We start from the raw sequence: 16594 nt of genomic DNA on the forward strand, positions 1-16594 counted from the left end.
GTCTCTTGTCGTTTTCAAGCTTAAGCCTGCTTTCATTTTTACATTGCTACAAACTTGTTTGTGCAAAGGGGACGATTTTTCCAAAAGCCAAAATAGAGTCCTCCTTGCCTCTTTCTCTGGTACCTGGCCCTACTGCTTTGGTATTGGGCGCTCACAGCCTTTGATGTATGTGTCCTCTCAGCATCCCTGTGGGAGAGAGTGCAGTGCTATTGTCCCCATTTTACAGATGGGGACCTGAAGCCCAGAGAGGCTAAGTGACTTGCCATGGTCACACAGGAAGTCTGTGGCTGAGGAGAGAAATGAGCCCAGGTCCCCCAGGCCCTAGGCTAGCGCCCTAACCACTGGACCATCCTTGCTGACCAGACTTACTGATCAGAAAACCTGCTGTAAGTGCTACTTACATTTGCATGTCATTTTTAACCCTGTAGATGATGTAGTACAGTGTTTCTAACTCACCAGAAGCTTCTCCAGTTCTTGAATCTAAAGATGGCTTTCATCTTTTTAATTTATTTTTTCCCCCCAAAATGTGGAAGAAATGCAGGGACACATTTGCTCCATTATCTTGCTTTTTGCGGGATTATTGTTAGAGCTACATGTAAAGTCATCAGAAGTACGGCAGGGTCTGCTGCCAGTCCGTTTAGCTGCCAGGTATTATTCTCTGCCAGGTATAGATTTACAACATCAGTATTTTCACAAGTATCCTGGAATTTCAATTGAAAATTTTCTGCTTCGTTGTTCCCTCTGATTTTTCTCTTATCTTTCTCCCCTAAAGCACAACTCAAATCTGGGAGAATAGAGTTAATTAAACTTTTGAACCGGCAGTGCTTATGCAAAATGGAAATGAAGTGAAATAAGTTCTTGTGTTGTGGAAGAGATTTGTTTATGTGGGTGAAATTTTACATGTGGCTTTGTGCTTAATCTGAAACTGAACATTCTCGACTCCCTCAAAATGCCTAGTTCTAATGAGCGTCTGTCGAGATTTTCAGATCTGTCTAATACTCATGGTTGCGTGTTATTTTGTCTAATATCTGTCTCCTCAACAGCATCTGGTCCATCTTACTGGATCGTTCCCAAACTCGTCTTCAGATAGTCTTGATCCCTCCTGCATTATTCATCCCCACAGAAGATGATGCAATGGAGAGACAGAAACTTATCGATTCTGTACCAGATTCTGTTACACCTTTCATTATTTATGAAGAAACAACAGACATCTGGATAAATGTAAGAATTGGAATTTCAGCCTTCTCTGACAGTTTGCTGATCGAGGCCTTATTTGTAGCACTTGAGAACGTTGGTGTTACCGTGCTGCCTACGAGAATATTCCCGTTGTGCAAGTTCTGTGCTTATTCTGTGCTTCCTGCTGTAAAGAGTTCACAGTATGTAGAGAACAGAGATTTGGGATGTGAAAGCAGAACTGCTTTGCTTGAGGCTGTGCAGTGGTCAGGCAGAGCTAGGAGCGCAGCCCAGGGCTCTGCCGTTCCAGGGCAGCCCCTTGCCCACAGTGTCAGCTGCTGACGCCCTCTGGCTTCTTGGTGCCAGTTGTTCACCAACAGCAGTGCCAACAGGTGAAGTATTCTTCAGCCAACAAAGATGTATCTAGGTGATATTAGGTGAAAAAGTCCCAAGAGTCTGCTAACGGTTATTAAAAACTGTCCTTAACTACATCTGGTCTGATGAAATAAATTCGTGTGCAGTGTTCTCGAAGGTGTGCCCTAGGGCCTCTGCTGTGAGACTGGCCACCAGTGTGCTAGGCTAATGTGGTATAAATGAGTGCTGTTCACGCTTCTGCAGATAAAGATCCGTGTCTCTAAAATGACATCCCATTGGAGGTGTGCCAGGGTGCAGGAAACCCTGGGAACATCAGTCACTGTCAGGTAGTTGGGTCTTTCAGCAGAGAACATTTGCTCAAAGCCTTCCAGTGAACGATCTCTATACAGCGAGTGCTGTCTATCATACCATATTTTCTCCTTAGTGGTTTCAGGATGGTGCAGTGAGTTGTCCTTGCTCCATTATTTTTACTGGCTGGAGTGGTTTTTGACTGGCAGCTTATAAATGCTCCCATGTCCCTTGAAGCAAGAGTTGGCATCTTCATGAGTGGGAAGATGATGTCAGCTCATCTTTCTTTAAATCACCCTTCACCTGCGGGTTTCTAGACTGCACTGGACAGAGGAGACCACTGAACTCTGGCTTCTCTGGGTGTCTGCGGAGCTGGACCCACCTCTGTATCGAAGCTAGAAAGGCAGATGCAGAAAAACTTGATTAATTTGGTGGCCAGAAGTTAGACTAGCAAAAAGCCTGCAGCATATGTGACTGCTGTCTGCAGACTCCCCCTGGCTCAGAAGCGTGACTGGTTCTGCCAGTAAGGGACAGTGCTGCACCCTGCTAGCGTGAGCTGTGTTTTCTGTGTTGAGCAGTAAGAGGAACTTACCATGTGTGACTTCAGTGCCAGAGTCCTGCTGTTCACAATAATCCACTGCTCTGTCTCCACAGATCCATGATATCTTCTATGTTTTCCCTCAAACCCATGAAGATGAGATAGAGTTCATTTTTGCCTCTGAGTGTAAAACAGGATTCCGGCACCTATACAAAGTCATCTCGGTTTTGAAGGAGAGCAAGTATAAACGGTCGTGTGGAGGCCTCCCTGCTCCAAGTAAGTGAAATTATTCTTTTGCTTTAATTGGGCATTTACTGCCAATTAATGAGGAAATAAATGTCCTTCCAGGTGGCAGGAATTGCTGTCTTATTGGAAACTCTTGCTGTTGTCCAGGAAAGCACTTCACTGTACCGTCGTTCCTCTTGAAATTGTACAGCGGTTGTTCTGTATTCAGCAAGACTTAGTTTTAACTCTGATTTCTTCCTTAAAGACTAGAAGGAAAAGTTTCAAAAAATCAGATGGGAAACAAGCTCCCTGTGATGCTGTGAAATGCACTTAGTTGGCTTTTCCTTGTCAACGTTGGAACTGTTTGTGTGCCGACTTTGCCAGAGGTTAATCGTTATAGCAATAACACGGCTACCTCTGATGTGCAGGGTCCAATGTATCTGATAAAGGCACATTGATTCAGGGCTTGATTTTGCAAGTAAAACCAACATAGTCCTTGTCAGCGTGTACAAGCAGGTTGGTAGCAGAGAGGCTGACAAAGAGCATGGTTTGAACACACTGTAAAAAGGTCTGTGGAGGGCCCACATATTAGTCCCTTTAAAATGAACACGTGTGCTTGGCAGCAAAAGCTATGATATTACAACTACTCAGACAATTCCTCTCTGCTCTTAAGAACAAAAGAAAAATTCAAGGACTCTGTGCCTCTGAGCTGCAGTCAAAGTTTGGTCTTGCTCAGATGCATGATATAGCTGTGCGCAAAGCTCCCGGCGTGGCTTTTCCACAGCGTGTATTCTTTAATACACAGTTGCATGCTGTGATACTTAATTTACTTGGTGTGTATTGAAGGCACTTACTGATCTCTGCATGTACAAAAAATACACCTAATTTTACTAGAGGTATTATTTTTCATGCAGGTGGGTTTTTTGGTGGTTTTGCTTTTGTTTTTTGTCCCAGATAGCATTATAATCTGGGTTGATTCAATTTCTCTGAATGCATCTGACTCTTTTTTTTTCCCTCTCTAAATCTACCTCATTCGAAGGGAAGTGAAACCATCTTATAGAAGCAGAGTTGTTCCCCACCCTGTTTCAAAATTCCCTATTGTCTGAAATCTTGAGAATTCCCTTTGCACGCCCATTTTTCAGTATAAAACCTCCATTTCTCTGCGAGCGACCAAATACTAAAGAACTTAAAAAAACTGAAAATAGGCAAGCAAGCTGTGTAGGTTGAATCCTGTAAATCCTTGAACATATATCTCACCGAATTTTAAATAGTACTATCCATAACATTTATCTGCGGAGCTGGCAGAGGTGTGGGTCTTCTGCGAAAGCAGGTTGCTCTTGGGCTTAGTCTAGTAAAAAAGCTTCAAAAGAACAAGTATTATTGTGACCGTGTGTTTTGTAAGATGTAAAAGTGTAAAATCTCTGTTTGTATGTTGGTTATTCGCAGGTGACTTCAAGTGCCCCATCAAAGAGGAGATAGCGATTACCAGTGGAGAATGGGAAGTGCTTGGCAGACATGGATCCAATGTAAGTCTCTGCTCTTGCTGCAGGGAGATGATGGCTGGGACCTCACGAATCAGTACATGTTGCATTAATGAGGCTTCAGTACGTGTTGCATTAAGGATGCACTGCTCCCTGAGAAGAATGGACCTTGCCGCTCCCCATTATTGAGTTTGAGCATATGTATCATGTAGGCTTTTTGGTCTACAGTGTGCTTTCATCCGTCTCCACCTCTGATATGCTATTTTGGACCATAAGCTCTGGTTTTGGCAGTGTGGGAAAGCAACGCAGGCAACATTAGTTCCTTTCTTTTCCTGCATGGATCCTTGTCAACAAGGAGTTTTCCCCAGTAAGTTCAAGGCTTAAAGAGAAGGGAGCAAAAATACTGCAAGGCAGCAGTAAGGAAATTCCATGTTTCGTGAGCAGCAAGATGTCATGGTATGGTCCAGCTGCTGTCCTGGAATCAAGAGATACTCGTTGGAGGGATCAGCATAAATGTATTAGCCCTGTCTCCTTTTAGCTAGAATACACAGTGTTTGTGTGTTGTGAGCTTGCACAAGGAGGGAAGGAATGTTCCCTAAACTGCTGCTCGTCTAGCTCGGAGCTGGATAAATTCTTTGATCATTTGAATCAAACAGCAGGTCAGGGAGAATTGTTTGACTGGTTTGGACTTTGTAAAGGTCTTTGAAATCCATCCTAAATGGTAATTAGAAATGAGGTTGGGGAATGAGGTGTGGAAGTGGACCTGCATTTGAATCTGTTCTGCTGTCTGCAGGGACAACTGAGGAATATTTAACATGGCAGTGGTTTAGTCAGCTGCTGCCTTGATTTCCTTCTGGCATTGTTTATATCACGTGTGATTTGGGGAAGGGTCTGAAGAGTGGGGATGTGACACAGAGTGGGGGACAGAGTTATTTGGCATAGCAAACAGTAGGAGAGACTGGGAAGAGCAAAAGACCTGCATGAGAGAGCTGAGCAACAAGGTGTGGAGTGCGAATCATAACTGACAGTATGGTGGACAGTAAGAACAGTCATTTGGCTTATTCCTTGCAGGTTGTTGGGCTACAACTCGGCTTTACAGAAGTGCGGCAGGGGAAATGGGGGGTGAGACTTGGAGGCAGTAGAACTGGGTATTGTTTTGCCAAGAAACAATATTGGGGGATGTGTTTTGTTGTTTGTGTTTTTTTGACAGATCTATGTTGATGAAGCCAAAAAACTGGTGTACTTTCAAGGCACAAAAGACTCACCTTTAGAGCATCACTTGTACGTTGTTAACTATGAGAATCCTGGAGAAGTAAAGCGGCTGACGGAACGTGGTTACTCTCACGCCTGCTGTGTCAGCGAGGTACCCGTCTGCTTATGAGGCCTCGTATAGGCAGGGCTGGCTGGGTCTGCTATGGCTTGTCACCAGTCTTGTCCTTCATCGATCAGCAGACAAGGCTGTATTTGAATATAACAAAAGTAGATTTTACCCTGTGTTGTGTGCTCCTGTATGTTGTACAGTGAGTGCATAAACCCACCCTGGAAACTAGATTTGACCTCCCAGTTCAGTTACTCGCAGCTCACTTCAGGCAAAAGGATGAATTGTTTGGAACCGAGCCTGGCTCTTTTTGCCTGAAGTGGGCTACAGAGCAATCACCAGAGGAGATGAGCCTGTGGCAAGGTTGTGTGGGGTTCCAGGCATCTGGAGCAGTAGCCCGTTCAGCTGGGAATGCTTTACCCAGAAAAAGATGTGCGACAAGGTCCTCGTGCCATTATTGGTTTTGCAGGTGTATTTTTGGCTTTGGAGTGTTAATATCTGAGTCTTGCTAAGGACTGTAGCTTGTCAGAGTCTATCTGCGGTTATCAAAAGAGCTCAGAGTTTCTGGTTTAATTTGGTCTGGAAGCATCTTCTGAAAGATCTAAATGCAGAAAGAGATGATCACTTTTGCATGTGCCTCTGCACTGAGGAGTTCAAGGTAATGTTCTTTTTCTCCCTAGGATTGTGACATGTTCATCAGCAAGTACAGTAATCAGAAGAACCCGCACTGTGTGTCGCTTTACCGGCTGACAGGACCTGAAGATGATGCAGCTCACAGGACAAAGGAATTCTGGGCTACCATTTTAGATTCAGCAGGTAATGATGCGGATGAAGAACTAGAAGAGGACAACCAGGATCACAGAATGAAAGATATCCCAGAACATGCTTGCTTGAGATTTGCTGTTATGGGTGGCCAGATTTGTCTCTGAACCTCATGCTTGTGTGAGGAGTTCCTGGAAATAGGTATAAACTGTCCATGAAGGAATTTAGCGTGGAAGTTACCAAGTTTCTACTGTCAAAGCCAGTAGAAACTGTAGAAAGCCAGTTTTAGCATCAGGGGAGGGGTTTAAGTGTGCTCATTTACCCTGTGCTCATTACCCTATGCCTGCTAACGAGCATGCTTCTGGGGAGGGGCATACACTTCTTAAATAGTTGTGTGCTGCTGCCTACTCGTGTCTTTGTGAGACAGCTCTTGTGCTTTTATTTTTTCCACTGTGTTTCTGTTCCCTTTCATCTCTCCTCCCCTAAGGCATACCCCGTATCCTGTGCTTTCCGTGTATTAATGTAGTGAGTCCTGAGTGGGCTTAGAAAGGGATGGGATACCTGTAATGGCTATCAGGGAAGAAGAGCTCAGAGGAGAGCAGGGATGGGAATGGGATTGGACTGAGAACGCTCCCCTAAGGCTGGGGCATTCCCAGTCTCTGCCTGCTCCCAGCCACATCCACTGGAAGGCGTGGGAGAGCTCCACTGGGATTGCAGTGAGATTGGTGATGGGGCAGGGCTGGAGCAGAGCTGTGTTATTCATCCGTTCCCTGTTAAACCAGCCTCTCTGTTCCCGCCTGTGACAGGCCCTCTTCCTGACTACATTCCTCCAGAAGTCTTCTCCTTTGAGAGCTCCACGGGGTTTACGCTCTATGGGATGATGTACAAACCTCACAATCTGCAACCTGGAAAGAAGTACCCCACTGTGCTCTTCATCTATGGAGGGCCTCAGGTGAGTGCAGCACGTTGGTGAGGAGTGGGGCGGGCTGCCCTGTGTCGCTCCACTGCTCTCCTGTATGAACAGTTCTTCCTGCTCTGTGCTGAGGAGAGCGTGTAGCGTTTTGACTGTTTGGTGAGTAGCTGCCTGGCCAAAGGCGCTGTAAGTGGTCATGATTTCCAGATCATAGATCGAGGTGCTCCCACTTGCCTGAGAACAGGTACGGAGTAGCAGAGCTGGAACTGGGAGTAAGGGGAGTGCAGATAGTCCCCATTCCCTGTTCTGTCTCCTCCTCCTCCGTAGGGGTTCCTGTTCTTTATTTCCACTTCCCCCATGTGTATGTGAGGGGAGCTCGCTGTTAGCTCTGACCGTTACCAGTGTGTGCTTGCTCCTCAGTCGTCCTTCTCCCACTGATGAATAGGTGGTGAGCCCCTTAGCCCTGCTTTGCTTCCCACATCTCTGCTCTGCCCTGCTGTGGTCCAAGGCAGCTGGAGTGAGACTTGGTGAAGGGAAGGATCTTCTCCTGGGATAGAACAGAGAGAGCGAAGAGCGAAGCTGCGGCTCAGGGCTGGGTTGTGCAGTCAGCAGCTGCCCCTCTCACTCTGTGCCCGTTGGTGCTGCGGTGGAGCTCAGTTCAGCTTTTTCTATCTGTGACACAGAATGGCTTGTGACTAGGGGAAGAGAGTTTATTTGACAGCAGACCACAAGCAGGGAGAGGGAATCCTGCAGCAAGGAGTAGGGATCTTGAAAGCTTTACATTATAAAAATGCATAAGACATTTAAAGGAAGGTAAATGTAAATACAATCTGAAATTGGATTAAGAGGTGACCTCTGGATTCCATTACATACGTTTGTGTCATTGTTCTTCTTCCATTCCAGGTACAGCTAGTGAACAATCGGTTTAAAGGAATCAAGTATTTCCGTTTGAACACTTTGGCCTCTTTAGGCTACTGTGTTGTTGTGATTGACAACAGGGGATCCTGCCACCGAGGGCTGAAGTTTGAAGGAGCCTTTAAATACAAAATGGTAAGTGCAGCTCTAAGTCTGGTTCTTCATTTTCAGCCAGCGACAGATTCGAGTCCCAGTGTTATTTGAGATGAAGGACTGATTTGGCACGGATGCCCAGCATTGCCTGTGTGATGCTGCCTAGATTTGGGGAGGGGAATTGCACATAGTTGAGCAGTGTGGATTTGAGGGTGGAAAGACGCTCAATGTGGGAAACGTATAATGTCAGGGTTGGAGGTTACAAACCAACTGCAGCTTGGCAGGCATAACACAAGGTGGTTCATAAAGGGGGTCTCTGGCTCCGCCAGATATGCTTTGCTGCTCACATGAAGCAGGATGGTTTCGTTCGCAGTGTAGGTTACTCTTCAGGGCAGTTCCTGCGTCAGGCTGGAGAGGGTGAGTGTGTTTGGCCATGGGCACAGGCAGGGAGGGCCTGTGCCAGGCTCTGCTGGCTTTGCACGGCAGCTCTCTGCGTGTTGGGAGTGCCATTTTCATGCACAGAGCTAGAACACAGCCTTGCTTTTGTAACAGCGAAAACACTGAAAAATGTTACTGGTCCCCAAGCAAGGAGACAAATGAAGAAGAGGACAGTTAAGAGATGGGTTAGCATGTATTTACTGTCTTATGTGGGAAAGGGGTCATCCTTCCGTAACGTGCCTAGCACAATGGAGTGCTGGTGTGTGGTTGGGTCTGAAAGTTGGTTACCTTTTGGAAATCCTGAGAACGTAACTTTTGCCTGGAGCTAACAAAACTTACCTTTTTCTCTCCCTTCTCAGGGACAAATAGAAATTGATGACCAGGTGGAAGGGCTGCAGTATTTAGCATCACAGTATGACTTCATTGATTTGGATCGTGTTGGCATTCATGGCTGGTCCTATGGAGGCTACCTCTCTCTTATGGCTTTAATGCAGAGGTCAGATATCTTCAGGGTATGTTCATACGTTGAGTACTTATTCTGGTGGTGCAGGCAGAATTTTTTCCTTAATCATGTAACCTCCCGTGGGTGTTCACAGCACAAAGACTTTTGAGCTTGCTCTAGACAAGTGAGAACACAGTGCTCTGGCTGTTTTCTTCAAGACTCTTCTATTTGGGTGACTTTGGGGAGAAGTTGCTTTTCCAGCAAGCATTTCTTCCACGGTATTTCTAATTAGGTGTCCAGGCTTTTGTTATTTTTTTGATACTTCACAGACAACAGATCTGAAAATCTGTTCACTCTTTAAGGCCTAGTGCCTGCTAACAAGCCATAGTACCTTTCAAAACCAGCAATCAGTGGGTATTGCAAGAGCAGTTATAAGTTGTGCGACCTTGGGTTGTCTCCTCGGTTCTGTCCACTTGTGTTTCTGTTTGAAGCATGGGGATGAGATGCTTCCTCTGTAAGCCTGTTGTCACTGCTAGGCTCTGACAGGTGTCTGGGACTGGTATTCACATTGAGACTCTACTGGTACAGTTATGGGACTCAAGCTTTTCAGAGACAGTGATACCAGTACAGCCCCAATAATTAATACTAACAGCGATTCCTCAAATCAGAAAATTACATTTGTGCAATTAAGTGCTGCGCTTTCCTACCTTCCGCACAAATTTGCAGCTTTTCTCCCCAGGAGAGTGTAGTGTTCTTAACTGAGTGTAACCACCCCAAAGAGTGTGGTGTGACTGCACCCTCACTGTGCTCGCTTCCCCCAGCTCCCAATGAGCCAGACGTAATCTTGACCTGATGCGAAGGTACGGTGTTGTCCGTGAGGCTTCCTGCATTAATCCGAGCAGGGTGCTTTTGGTCAGAACACGCTTGCCATTCAAGAAGCCTGGCCTGTAAGAGGAGTGTGGGGCTGTTCAGGTAGGCCAGTTTTACTGGAATATCTGAGAGTCTGTTCTCGTGAGCTGGGGTGAGGAGGAACAACTGTTCACCCCATTCAGGTAAACACAGAAGGATGTTCCCTCTCTGGAACTGTGTAAGAGAACTTTTAACTGTTGCACTGTTGAGCTTGCAATAACTTAACTGTGCTGGTATAGCTGTACCAGTCTCAGGTCATTTATGCTGAAGATACCTTTTATAGTCTCAACTGTTGCCCGCTTTGTGTCAGCCAAGCTCTTTGTGCTGTGAACCAAGTAGGGGAAATGATCCTGCTGAAAAACGACACCACCTCCTCTTTCCTGCCCTGAGAGAATAGTTTCTTTGCAGACTGGTCTATTCCCAGATCAAATTGCCTATGCTCCTTCATAGCAGCGTGTTCTGAATTAGCCAGGAGGGCAACCTGGGGATGGGAAGAGGCACTGAAAAGAGGTTCTTGTGATTTCCTGACTTTAGACCACTGCAGTAAATGGCCTGAGTGCTGTTGGGCAAGGCTCAGAGGTAGAGATGTGGCAAGAGTTGGATATTGCCCTTGGGACGTCTTTTGTTCTTTGTGGCTGCTCTTGCTTTGTCTAAGTCCAACCTGAATATTTCTTAGAGGTTTAATAATTACTTGTCTCAAGTCCTTAAGGATTGTTATATTTTGACTTTTAAAAATACCTGCCTTGCAAAGGGTTTTTTGGTGCTTTTTTTTTTTTTCTTACTGGTCTTTTTTTCACAAGCCGCTCTGCAAGCTGCTGGTTGGTAGCTGTGCAAGGTAGTTTGCTGAGGAGGGAGCTGTCAATCCCAGTTTCTGTTAGACGTTCAAATGAACAAAGGTTTTGCAACCAGAAAGCAGAGCACTGCATTTTGGACAAAATCTACCTCCCTCAGGAGGCCTTGCAGGCAATGTGTTTAGCGTTGCTTCAGATTTGTCTGTAGGATCTGCCTAGTTTTCAGCAGCTGCCTTGTTTCCAGCACACGTAGGTCGTAGCTGAACTTTGCTGATACATATGAACCCTGGGAGGGGAGTGAGGTTTGCTTTTCTTTTTCCATTACAGGCTTTGGATTATGAACTTACCAGGGTGTCTGGGCAACTATAGTTGCACTGGGATAGAGCTGCGGGAGGGAGGGACATCCCCAGATCAGGGGGTCAGGTGTTGTCATTCCCCTCCCCATGCTGACAGCCCTCTTGAACCTGCAGGTTGCCATTGCCGGAGCACCCGTCACGCTGTGGATTTTCTATGACACTGGTTACACGGAGCGCTACATGGGCCACCCGGATCACAACGAGCAGGGGTATTACCTAGGTTCGGTGGCCATGCAAGCTGAGAAGTTTCCTTCGGAGTAAGTTTGGTTCTGGCTCTTGCCTTCTACTTTTCACCAGGAAGGTTCAAGCCCTATGGACACGTTTTTGTCTCCGCATTCTTGGCAACTGAATCCTGGAATCACAAATGCTAGTATTAAATAATAATAATAAAAAAAAGACCAAAACCCAACACTAATAAATTTAATATTTGCATGAACATTTGCATAATTACAGGCCATGCCATGTAATCCCTCTTATACTAGTTGTAATTAGACTATCTTTTATGTCTAAAGAAATGACAAACATATCTTGAATTATGATTAGCGCTTTAGGGCCACATTAAGCTAGACAAAAATGAGTTGATCGGGATGCTTTCTGCGTCTTCCAAGGCTGTGTCAGCACCGACTTGTCTGCAGAGCAGGCTGAGATGAAACTCAGCAGTGATTCTGAGCAAGCATCAAGCTGTTGTATTGGCCAAGCTAGGAAATACTTCTGAGAATAAAGAAGATATACAGATGAAAGGTCTGACCATGATGCGCCTATGCAGGAAGAACTTTTAGAGGAGGAAAGAATAGGTTTGGGACACACGTGTATCCAGAGCAATCTACAGTAGTGAAATCGCTGTCTTCAATGTTTTTTTTTCCTGTTGAGTGATTTTAAAGGCATGTTTGTGGACTGTGAAACAACTGACAGGTTCTGGGATAATTTGTAGAAATGTTTGTCTCTTGCTTTTCTCAGACCAAACCGTTTGCTGCTGCTGCACGGATTCCTGGATGAGAATGTTCACTTTGCACACACTAGTATTTTGCTCAGCTTTTTAGTGAGAGCTGGAAAACCCTATGACTTACAGGTAAGGCCAGAACCAGGATGTCAGTGTGTATTACCAGGATGGTAATGTGCGTCTCTTTGACTGAGGAGTACAAAGTTGGAACTTGTAACATGGCTGTGCTGGGCAGCTTGGAATTCCAGGATAAAACTAGTATTTGAGCCTAACATCTTTTTTCAAAGGAAGATGTTATGAGTAAACAAAAAAAAAAAAAAATCAGGCAAATGAGCAGTTAAGGCTGCTCCCGAGGAGATCTGCAGTTTGGAGGCAGTACGGCAGTGTTCCTGCAGTGTGGAACAGCGTTATGCATTTAATTAAACCCTGCTGGTTCTGTGCAGATGTAGCGCAGGTATCCCGCACCGTGCTGCAGAACTGGAAGCGTGCTGATTTACGTGATGGCTCTGGACAGGATCTGCCTCTCTTCAGCCAAGCTGATCGCCTCCAGCACAGCAGTGGCTGGGTTAGAGGGTGCACTGGGCTGTCTCTGAGTTCAGGCGATGGAGCCTGGGGGTGTGTTAGCTCAGCTGCGGAGTTAATGCAGGGAGATTACCTGAACGTTTTGAATATGGCTCTGAGGAGCGGTTTAAATGTTGGTGCCCACGACTCTTGTCAATACCTATGACTTTATTTTATATTTTAGATCTACCCTCAGGAGAGACACAGTATAAGGGTACCTGAGTCGGGAGAGCACTATGAACTCCATCTACTGTATTACCTGCAAGAGAATCTGGGCTCTCGTATTGCTGCCCTGAAGGCGCTGTAACTGACCTCTGCAGAACTCTGCTCCGCTGGCCGCTTCACTGAACGAGGAGGTGTAGGAAGCTAGAGAAGATAGGATGGAACATTGCATTCTGGTGCCTGCCACATGTACACACACGTACACACACACGGAGACACTTTTTTAAAAGTAAATTTGGTGCCATACAGGAAATTAAAGTACGGTGACCTAATAACTTTAAAGCTTAAGATGTAAATAAAATCAAATGTCTGTGGTATAATGCAGTACCATGGGTGTTCTCTTGGGGGAAGAGCTGAAACTGAAAATGTACTTCTATAGCACCAGGTCTTCACTTTTTAAAAGCATTATGACATAATTGATGTATTTTTACAGTGTGTTCCTTGGTATCTTATTACATAATACTGGATGATTTACTCGCTACACGGCAAGAGTTTACCTGAATAGTTACAACTTGTATTACATTTTAAATGCTATCATATAGCTTTTATGCTTCATGAAAGAGATATGTCTCACTCCTTAGAAGCTGGACACAAGTTAGACACATCACCTACCTAGATGTTAATTGCTTTTTTAGAAGAAAGACTTCTAAGCTGCCTCCTAACGAGTTTAAATTTTGGATTCAGTTCAGTTGATGCCAGGTTCTTTTCAATGATTTCTCCTCTCCCCAACATCAATCATACTCTTTTTTTTTTTTCCTTTCAGCAGCTTGAGATCCTATCCTGATTGTACTTGATTTCAGTGGGGAAGAGAAATGGTATTTTACTGTGATATGGGCATAACAATCTTTTATTCTGAGATGCAAACTAACAGGTCAAAGAGCTGAAACTGTAAATTTTAAAAAACAAGCTTAAAAGTGCAGCCTGTTTCTCGTTGGCGTTTTTCCCTGATGTTCATTCTGGAGCTGGTTTTGCAATACTCTTTTCTTATTGTCACATCAGCATGATATATAGGTATATGCATCCTGTTACGATTTTAAAATTTAATACTCTATTTCAAAGGTCTACAGAGGGTTTAGTGAGTAGAGACCTTACAAACACTACATGTGAGGCAATATGAATTGTCTCATTGAATTTTCTGCTTTATTTGAGGGACTGTTGCCCGGGCTCGTACTGTGTTCAGTCCTCTCTTCCCGGGTCCTTTCTAGCATTGCTGTGTGGCATGACTATGATGCTGTATTTGAGAAACCCCCTTCTGTATAGCTTAAAGTAACCCCTCTAAGCCTAAAGGATACGCAGTCCCAGTTGTGTTTTTGCTAGTGAGGTTTTAACTAAGCAGCAGGCTTGGCTAAAAAGCATCATAAGTGTGTGAAGTCACTTTTAACTTGCAACAGGTCGTTTAAGATAGAAATCCATAGCAAAATGATTCCCTTTAATCCGGGAAATTATCCCCTTGGGGCTTGCCTCTGAGACTCCTATAAGTTTTAATGGTTTTCTTAGAAACCTAAGAACTTCCTTTTCGTTCTGTTTTGGTGCTAGAGAGAAGCAGAGCATGAGTTTCTTTTCATCTTCTAAAAATCTGGAATCACTCTCGGTGTTTACGCTCTTAGTACACTCCACATGTTGTAACCTTGTATTTTCCTCGCTTTTGTACTGTTCGGCTTGGTCCTGAAACTCCGGGATTTAACACAATCTGGCTGTATTGTATCAAACCGCATCGTTTTTCAGCTAGGCTGCTGGGCATGTGCACCAAAGCTATCGGAGCTGGTGCAGTTACATGGTTGTAAAATCTGTGTGTGAGAATGGGATTTGTTTTTTCGGGTTACACAAAAGACAGCCAAAGCAAACAGGCGTGCAGTAAATGCAAATTTCCTCCGAGGCGGGGATGCTTGGTTTGGGCTGTTTTTCTGGTTTTCAGATCACAGCGATTCTAAATGGATCAGTTAAAATACCATTAGCAGGTCAATAACAGGCTTACAGCTTTATTTTGGGAAGGGCATGGCAGGGAAGGAGCCCGGCTCCTGTAATGTCTTCTCTTAGGAGCTAATTGAGACTGAAGCAAACGCAGCGTCCCCATGGAGGGATATAGTCAGGATTGAGAGACGGATGAGGGTGCTGATGCATTTGAACTAGAACGACACGGCAGTGAGTAGACACAAGTATAAGCTGTTACTGTGGGATTCCATTGTGTTCCTTGCGTGTTTATGCTGTATTATATATACATATATCTATATCTGTTCATATATACATATATGTATAAAATTACACGTGGATAGTAGATAGTAGATACCACCTTTTCCAGGGTTGTTTATATTTTGTTCAATATTAAATTAACTTGCTTTTTGGGGTGGTTTTGTTCTTTTTCTAGAGGTGATTACCCGTGAATGTAAATGTATATGATTTTTAAGATGAAATCGATCCTTTTGTTTAAAAAACAGATCAAAAATGGCCTTCATCAAACAGTGCTTTCTTGGGAACTGAAGAACCAAATGTTATGCAAGTAAACCAGGCTAGGCTTGATTTAGCACAGGATGCGATTATAAGCGCTGATGTAAAACTTCTCAATAATGCATCCTTCCATTGTTTTAAATATATATATCGAAAATATATTAAAGTACAACATACTGTAAGTACTCTATTTTGCAACATAAATTATGTATTTCTTTCCTACGATTTTTTTTTTTCTTTTTACGGTAGTTAAGCACTTTAAGACCCCATGCTCTGTTACCTGTGGAAATGCTGGGAGGATTTACCATCCGAGTTTTGTAGTTCTTGCAAAAGATGCCTGCTTGTAGGTGAAGGCGTGAGAGATGCCTTACATGAGGTGTGATCCAGCCCCACGCAGTCAACGACCAAATTACCAGTGATGAGAGACGAAGGGCAAAGCCCCTTGCGATTGAGACTGCAGGGGCAGGAAGGCGTTAGTGCCGAGGGCCGTTGCATCTGTGTTTTGGGGAGCAGTAGTAGTCCTGCGCCTCGCGTGGTGAAGTGCTGGTCTGGCACTGGACCAGAGCTGGTGTGCAGAGCGGCAGCTCTGCCCTGCTCCGTGCTGCTGGCGTCGCCTGCTCCAGGACAAGGTCGTACTTTGCGTTCCAGGAGGTGGTCTTGTTACTCGGGAAGAGGGTTCCAGCCTGTTTGATATTTGGGATTATACTTTGTCCCTTCCTGCATGTTAAGAAAAATGGCTTCGTTAATGTGAATTTTAAGCAGGATTAGTGCGATCTGGGGGGAGCACGTGCAAGGGAGGTTGTCTGTGGAGCAAAAACGTGTGAGGAGGAACCATCCATCCCTGCGGCTCCCAAACCGGACAGCTGGTGTGTCCCCTTGGGGAATCTGCTTGTGGCTCTGTGCCCAGCAGGACACCTGCTCTGAGCAGGAGCAGGGTCGAGTCTTCATGGCATGGTGGAAATTAGTTGCACAGGTGTCTTTGAGATGAATGTTTTAATTTCATATATCTTTCAAAATATATATATGAAATACGGGGATCTGAGCGAGGAGGTACTGACGCTGTTGAGTGTGGATGCCAGCAGTTTCTCCTCGTGCGGTGGTTGGGATTGGTAGTGCTTGTTTCTGGGGGGAGCGTGTTCTTCCACCCCGTTTTGAGGCAGCTTCCAGTAACTCCTCTCGAGCGTGCAATGCGCAAAGCTGTTGGGTTTCACCCTTCGCATTGGAGTTGTAACCCCTACCCCCCACCCCTTTGTTATCAATTATCTCTCTTTATTCAGAACAAAGTAGAATTAGTTACTACTCAGAACTGCTTAATTTTTATAAACTCAGTTAACTTGTTTGTTCATGAAATTGTGAGTTCAAAGCACCAAGCAAAGCTTTGAAAATTAACTAACTTCGTTATATTAGAA

At 44.8% G+C, this 16594-nt stretch overlaps 1 protein-coding gene across 9 annotated transcripts in view; it reads left to right on the forward strand.

Moving 5' to 3' along the window:
• Nucleotides 1-15370, forward strand: part of DPP8 (dipeptidyl peptidase 8) — a 28596-nt gene extending 13226 nt beyond the window's left edge. For 4 of the 9 annotated variants that reach the window (XM_074601935.1, XM_074601932.1, XM_074601933.1 and 1 more), the window contains 11 exons: nucleotides 1044-1221; nucleotides 2491-2650; nucleotides 4046-4125; nucleotides 5291-5443; nucleotides 6079-6214; nucleotides 6967-7112; nucleotides 7977-8123; nucleotides 8879-9031; nucleotides 11132-11274; nucleotides 11975-12086; nucleotides 12703-14614. In XM_074601935.1, the coding sequence (XP_074458036.1) occupies nucleotides 1044-1221; nucleotides 2491-2650; nucleotides 4046-4125; nucleotides 5291-5443; nucleotides 6079-6214; nucleotides 6967-7112; nucleotides 7977-8123; nucleotides 8879-9031; nucleotides 11132-11274; nucleotides 11975-12086; nucleotides 12703-12825 (1531 nt within the window). In that variant the 3' untranslated portion in view covers nucleotides 12826-14614. Of the gene's footprint in view, nucleotides 1-226; nucleotides 310-1043; nucleotides 1222-2490; nucleotides 2651-4045; nucleotides 4126-5290; nucleotides 5444-6078; nucleotides 6215-6966; nucleotides 7113-7976; nucleotides 8124-8878; nucleotides 9032-11131; nucleotides 11275-11974; nucleotides 12087-12702 lie in introns of those variants that run through there. The other 5 variants (XR_012589190.1, XR_012589191.1, XM_074601931.1 and 2 more) reach the window with 5 other exon arrangements.
• Nucleotides 15371-16594: the final 1224 nt, after the last annotated feature.

Source organism: Larus michahellis, chromosome 9, assembly GCF_964199755.1.
Source record: "Larus michahellis chromosome 9, bLarMic1.1, whole genome shotgun sequence".
Lineage (NCBI taxonomy): Eukaryota > Metazoa > Chordata > Aves > Charadriiformes > Laridae > Larus > Larus michahellis.